Genomic DNA, 7,544 nt, shown 5'->3' on the forward strand with positions numbered 1-7,544 from the left:
TCCATCCATCCATCCATCCATCCATGCATCCATCCATCCATGCATCCATCCGTCCATCCGTCCATCCATCCATCCATGCATGCATCCATCCGTCCATCCATCCATCCGTCCATCCATCCATCCATCCATCCATCCATCCGTCCATCCATCCATGCATTCATCCATCCATCCATCCATCCATCCATCCATCCATCCGTCCATCCATGCATGCATCCGTCCATCCATCCATCCATCCATCCATCCATCCATCCATGCATCCATCCGTCCATCCATCCGTCCATCCATCCATCCATGCATTCATCCATCCGTCCATCCATCCATCCATGCATCCATCCATCCATCCATCCATCCGTCCATCCATCCGTCCATGCATCCATCCATCCATCCATCCATCCGTCCATCCATTCATCCATTCATCCATGCATCCATCCATAGTTGGGTCCAGGAGGGAAACTCAGACCTCCCTCTCCAGCTCCTCTTGATGCATCCTAAAGTGTTTCCAGTCCAGAGAGGAGAAACAGTATCACCCCTCCGATCTCTGTCGCTGTCTCGGGGTCTCCTTCCTGTGGAACGTGAACAGAAAACCTACACGAAGCACCTCAGCTGACTCCTTTCGATGAGAGGTAGCTCAGACTGAGCCTGGTCATCATACGAAGGAAGCTCATTTCAGACGCTCGGATCCAGAATCTTGTTGTTTTGGTCATAACCAGACGGACCTTTAAATCAGAAATCTATTCCTTGTGGCTCAGCTCCTTCTTTATCACAACAAAATGGAACAACAGCCTCATTTGTCTGGTCTGTCAGTTCACTTCTGGCTCCATAGACTCGCAGACACCTGAACTCATCTCTGACCCAGAGGGAGAGCTCCACCAGGACCTCAGACTTATAGGAGCTGACTCTCTACCTCACTGCTGATGGAAAAGGCTGCCATGTTTCTGCTTTCATCATCTTGGTTCACATAATTTACAGGAGTTATGTCACTACAGACAAAAAGGTCATGATGCAAGTTAGTTGTAACGTGAATATACATGTGGCATGCTTTTTAAACACGCGTGTGAGGTTCTCTACACTCACTGCAGTCCCACTTCTAAACAGAGAAAATACCACCAGAAATCAAACAGGAAGTAGATTTATATATACACAAACTGAACTACATAGTTTCAAATCACCTGCAAACAGCCTTCAGAGAATTTTAATACCAATATTTAAAGCAGTATTGGTGTAATTATTGAATATCGCAGGCTGTTACCTTCTTACAGTCAACACCAACCAGAGTTCATCCGATTCTCTGAACCTGAGCACAGAGAAGCAAAAACCTCCTTAATTTAGCAACCTGGGATGGGTTTAATCATCTGAAGCAAAAAGAAAGCTCCTAAGCCACGTGGCTGTAATTAAAAGCTTGATTCCTCGCTCCGTATCCTCGGGCTGTCTGCTGCACCTGTCTCTCATTGGGCCAGCTGATTCCTGACGGGCATACAGAGCAGCCTCTGCACACGCTCAGTCAACGTCTGCCTTGTGTGAGGAACCCGGGGAGGAAACGCTCTCCAACAAAGTCGGCCCGTGAACAAACACCTCTTTTACCCACTCAGGCTGCCTTCTTCTCCCGAGGTGCTCTCTTCCTCCCTTTATTCAGCGGCTCGGAGTGAGAAAAGGCAGCGAGGAACTCCACTTGTCTTTGCAAATGACTTTCACCCCTCAGTCTCCCTTGTTTCCAGAAGCTTAACACATTAAAGATAAAATCTCATTTCCTAGTCTAGGAGCACATCTAGCCCACAGCTTAGTGAGACTGCGTCAGGTGCTGACATTAACAGCTTTCCTCCTGGAGCTGTGCTGATAATTGCCTCTCTAAATAACTGACAAAAGCCCACAATAAACTCTGCAAATTTGTGTCTCCTTAACATGCAGTCATGTGCCAAATAAAGTCCCTCGTATCAGGACGTAACGACATGGAAATGATTCAAACCCAACTGATCGGCATCAGCGGGACCAGGACGGCCTGGACCCCCTCAGTCTGCACACAAACTGCAAAGCAAGTTTATTGTAAAACGTCTGAATTTCCAGCCCCTCCACAAGGATCCTGTCTGTGCGACACACACACAGTTGTAGGTCCGTCCTACATTCACTTCTCAATAATTAAGCAACACCGAAACGTGCAGACCCCCATGATGCTCTACCACCATGACCTCACTGCAGACGGTGTGACCTCCACAACATTTCACGTGTAACACAGAAGACCAGGAAAGTTACTGAACAAGCAAACTTCTTTCTCGTAGAAATGAAAGAAAAAGAAAACACTTAAATTGCACTTTCTGTGAAAGTACAGTGTAAATGCTAAGAGGTAAATAATAGAAATCTGTTAAAGAAGCTGAGATTAAACTGTCAAAACGAAAACAAGCAGAAAATTAAAAAGCCGACAAATCAGTGCTTTTAAAACGAACCCGGCGAATCATAGCTAAATGCTAAAATTACCCGAATAAAAACTGCTTCCATTTTCTCCAGTGGTTGTTGTGAGACAAACAGGGGACACCTGGACAGGTGTCCAGTCCATCACAGGGACGATTCAGAGACACCAGTGAACCAAACCTGCATGTTTTTGTCTCCTGAAGGAAACCAGAGTTCCCAGAGGAAACACGTGCACGGGGAGAACATGTAACCTCCGGGAGGAGAACATGCAGACCTCTAACCACTGCTGTACCGTGCAGCTATCAGCCAAATTAAAAATAAACATTAATGTCAGTATTTTAAAAGTCACGCAGCAGCCATCTCCTGAATGATTAAAAAAACAAATGGATGCTGAAGCTGCTGGATGCCAAATAAAAACAAACATACTAAAGAAACTTTAAAGAGCAAAACAACAACCAACAGTGGGAATGCTGACTCAGCATTTAGGCTACAAATAGTGTGCCCACACCTACTGACAACTCTGTTATTAGCTTGTTTTTAATCTTTATGCAGCAGGAAAATATTATTTTTATAAAGAATCATGTGTGCTGTAATGTATTCCTACAACAATTATCTTAAATCGTGATAAAGTGTCTTAATCCTCCTCTAATTGCTCTTAACCCCCCAGGATTCCCAGCACTGATGTCATTTTCTTATTTGCAAACAGCCTCCGTTTCCTCACACGTCTTTGCTGCCAGATGAAGAAATTCAGCCGGTCCTGTGAGTGTGAGCGTGCACGTGTGGCTTTGGGTTCGAGCTCCTCCGGTGCTCGGACTGACCGCCTCCTCCAACCCTGAACGTGTCAGCGGAGCAGAGGAACAACAAACATCGGGTCACGCTGCTTAAAACACAAAACCAGCGTTCCTCGTGGGAATGCATGTCGCCCGCCGCCTCACAGGGCAAAGTTTCAAACTAAAATTTGTTATTTGTTTCAAAATATACGCTGGTAGTCCCACACCAAGGTTGAGCTGTGTCTGTGTCGGCCATTTTGAACAGGGTTGTCTCATTGGAGACAGACAGGCACTAAACTTCATCTTTTACTGATCTGTTCGAAAGAAATATCTTTGCTCCGTTTTGGATTTTGGGATGAATAAAAAGCAAAGTGTCTCCTCCGTGTTTGTGAGAGGAAAGGATATTTAATGTTTGTGTCACAGATTCTGCAGTGATAAATGAACAGGAGGCCAGCCTGCAGCGGGAGGCTCATAAACGTACAGAAGCTCATCTGATTCTCATTTCGCTGTGACAGGAACGTGAATCCTGGCCAACTTCCTTCTCAGGAGCCCCTTATTTTCTAGACTTTCGTCAGGACGGCTCACATCTGCCAACCTGGAGGAAAACACGGGAGTGAAACGGCCCCGAACACGAATACAGGAAAACATCCAGAAAATGCATTTCCTGTGAAAACGCTGAGCTGAAAGATAAAATTAACACCTTTAAATCAGCAAAACCAAAGCTAAGATTTGCAAAAACAGCATCTAAAAGCTAAACATGCAGCTAGCATGCTGACGCACAAAGGTTTCAGGAAGCTGATGCATTTATAGGAGACAAAAATAAATAAAGAGAAATTAAGAATAAAAAAGTCCCAGCTGTAACGTCCTGAACGAGCTGACAGAATCAGAATCAGCATCCAGACGGTAATCGTTGTTGGATGAAACGGGCCTTTTTTTCCATACAGTGTAAATCCCTACATATAAACATCTATCAGTGTTTTCTCCTTCTGCAGCCGTTTCAGTGAAACTCACTTCCAAAGAAGCAGCACCTCCTCGTGACGGAGACGCTGCAACTTAAAGGATTATTTATTGATGAACTTTCATAATTCATGCTTCTTCATCAACATCTGCCGCTAAGAAACACGACTAAAATTAGTTTCATGGACCAATGACCTAAATATTCACCAAAAACTGCAATTAAGAACAAGCTTTCTTTTTGTTTTTTAGATCTTAAAAGTAGCTGAATACAACCTGAAGAACAACAGCCTTTTATCAAATGTTAATTTTTAGATTTGTTTATTTATTCATATTCTGATTGCCATGTCGATGTTATTGTTGTTTTAAATTTATTTTAAATCTGGATGCCAAATTAAATCAGACGGAGGAAATGTAGCTATTTGGCTAACTCAGGTTTGTTCAATAATAACCCATTTTTAAATAAAATAATCATATTTCTATAATAATAGAGTCCTAAAACAAAAAGTAAAGATGAACTTCTTGGAGCAGGTCTGCAGTCTTTACAACTAAAAGTTATTTTTGCTGTAAATCAAACATAATTTACCTGATCAATCAAATTAAGCTGAAACATTTTGTAAAGTTCTGTGTATATTTATATAAACATATAAACCCTCCTGTTTGTCCAACGCACTGTCCTCTTATGAAGACGCACATTTCTGTTGCATCGGGACATTTTATTTATTTTAAAAAGTGTAGGAAAGGAAAAAAGGACAAAGATTTCTTTCTCATATTTGTGAAACTTGAGTAAAAAGAAGCTCAAACAGAGATAAATAAAGATAAACCACTGATTTGGTTATTTAAGACGTCCGGTTTGTGTCAAAGCTCGCTGGTTAAAGACCCCTGATTCAGGTGATTTACCGTTTCTTCCAGCCTACATTCTGATTTCGGTCGTGTTGTTTGGTTTGTTGGTCTGTTAGCATTTTCAGGAAATGTTGAGGTTTTTTTCTGGATCAGACTGTTTTTAATGACCCTGAGGCTTTGGCAGAAGTCTGAGTGATTCTATTTAATCATGGAAAAGTATTTTTTATGACAATATGTTTTCTTTTCCAACACCTCAATAACTGTGGTGACTTATGGAGGGATTAATAATTAAAAAAAGCTGTTTCAGTTCTTCAGTCGGTCAAACAACTCGGAGCGTCTTTCTGCCATCGGAGTTTATTTTGAACAGATTATTAAAATAGAAAGTCAGCTTCAGAGAATCTGTACACCCAGTCCACGCTGATCCATCGGACAGGTGAAAATAAAGATCCCTGGCTAGCAGGATTAGCATTAGAGCGTTCTTCGGCTGCAGGACTTCGGCTGAGAGAAGCCGACTTCAGTTCGAGCGTGTGGACAAAAACGTGATCGAATCAAAGAGCAGCAGCGGAGGTTAGGGCTCGTTAAGATGCTTCCTCTGCTAACGTTTGTTATCTTAACGAGGCCTGCAGGAGGAAGTGATGAAAGGAAGCTCAGGGTTCGACGCGACCAAAATCTAATAATTACCAAACGGATTCAAAGAAGTGAGTTCAACATCTCAGGTGTTTGCAAAGGTCAAAGGTCACTTAATCCCCCACATCTTGGCTTTAGGAGGTTTTAAAGCGTGCCTCGTTGAACTAGTTGGAACTTTTTTGTCCCCTCTTCTTCTTCCTCCTCCTCCTCTGCTGTCGGCCTCATTTCTCAGATCAGCGAGTCTTCTTCTTATCAAGCCTCTGTGGAGGCTGACAGCTGTTATCGCACAGTTTGCTAATATGTAACAGGCACTCCCTGCCGCGCCGCTCCGTTTATAGCATCTCGTTGTCGTTTAAGATATCAAATAAAAACTTGAGCGAGGAGAAGGTGCTGAGTCAGCTGGTTTTATCATCTCTGCAATCCCAGATTATTTCATAAAAACAAAGCCGAGGACATATTTATTAACATTTGCTAACTTTATAATTAATTGATAATGAATATAATAATTTATGGGGTTTCTTTCTGTGAGAGGAGAAGCTCTGAGCAACTTTTACAATCACTCAAACTCACAATCAGACACAGACACAAGCCGAGGAGGCTTCCTGTCTGCTGAAGGACTTTTCTTTCAGTGGAATTGTTTCCTTTTCTCAAAAAAACAAAAAATAAAGGCAATGAAAACTAACGAATAAAGAGAAAAACAAAGATTCTGTGGCTCCCATCGGGTTCAAAACGTATCCGTTGCAGACATACATCAAATTACACTCTGTCCAGGGCTTTGTGACATATTTTACTAACAGAAAAGCAAAGATTAACTGATACAGTTACTCAGTCAGGGGTGAAACTACGACACAAACGTTTAGTTAAATATTTGTAAATCGGATTGAATTATCGCCACTTTTGACTCTAAACGTTAATCAGCTGCGGACGTACAGCACAACCAAAGATTCTAGTGGTTAGAGATGAGATAAGATATTTTGCTAACAGACAAACAAACGTGAACACACTTCTTCCATTTTTTTTATTTAAAGAAAAACAATTTATTTCCTCAAACAGAAAGTCTTGAAGTTGTTTCCAGAATTTATTCTTCTTGTTTGTTATTTTCTGATATATTAATAATAAAAGTAACTCGTCTAGTTTTTGTGTTTTTAGAAACAAAGTAGCTTTAAAGGGGGGGATGATCATTGTTGCCAAATATATGACAGTGTTGCTGTTTCCATGCACCAACAACAACAAAAAGCTCCTTTTTATCAGCAGAAACTGCCCTGGACATGATGCAGAGCCTGCAGGAAAGAAGCCCGCGTTTCCTACGACCTGTGAACGCATCGCCTGCGCCTCCTTCACGTTTCGGTAACTTCCTGAAGTCCGACTTCGTGCTGAGTTTAAAGTCACGCCTCGGCTCCGGTTAGATACGTGGCTCCCGCTTCATCCTGGGGGATGTAGTCTTTTTTTACACCGAGTTAAAGACGCGACTCGTGGGGTGAAAACAGCAACAACAGGCGGCGCAGGAATGCAGCCACGGATCCGGGGCTGAACCGGGTTCCTCCGGTGCTGCGTTCACTTCCTCCCTCCAAACTCAACAGCTGAAGTAATAAACGCCATTAGCCGACAGAACCGGCCGACAGAACCGCTCACAGCCGAGCCCAGCTGCCCCTTACCTGGATCGGAATGATGCCGCCCGGACCGTCCGAGTTGTCGAAGACCCGGTCCCGGTACAGGGACCACAGGCCCACGTTGGGCAGGAACAGGAAAGCCGCCACGAGCAGCCCGGCGACCTGCAGCAGCCGCTTCTGTCTCCGCCTCATGTCTCTCCGAGTGTTCCGACGGCTCGCTTCTCCGAGCGGAGACAACTTTGAGTCCGGCTGCGGGGACGGGGAGCGGCGCTGTGAGACTCCGCCGCCAGGGGGCGCGGCGCGGCGCGGCGCGAGCAGGGCGGGTGGAGGAGAAGAC

At 43.8% G+C, this 7,544-nt stretch overlaps 1 protein-coding gene across 3 annotated transcripts in view; it reads right to left on the reverse strand.

Annotated features, from left to right (window-relative positions):
- Nucleotides 1–7,483, reverse strand: part of LOC108245654 (polypeptide N-acetylgalactosaminyltransferase 10) — a 65,184-nt gene extending 57,701 nt beyond the window's left edge. For 2 of the 3 annotated variants that reach the window (XM_017432746.3, XM_025009701.2), the window contains exon 1: nucleotides 7,253–7,483. In XM_017432746.3, the coding sequence (XP_017288235.1) occupies nucleotides 7,253–7,399 (147 nt within the window). In that variant the 5' untranslated portion in view covers nucleotides 7,400–7,483. The remainder of the gene's footprint in view (nucleotides 1–7,252) is intronic. The other variant, XM_025009702.2, reaches the window with a different exon arrangement.
- Nucleotides 7,484–7,544: the final 61 nt, after the last annotated feature.

This window comes from Kryptolebias marmoratus, linkage group LG13 (assembly GCF_001649575.2).
Source record: "Kryptolebias marmoratus isolate JLee-2015 linkage group LG13, ASM164957v2, whole genome shotgun sequence".
Lineage (NCBI taxonomy): Eukaryota > Metazoa > Chordata > Actinopteri > Cyprinodontiformes > Rivulidae > Kryptolebias > Kryptolebias marmoratus.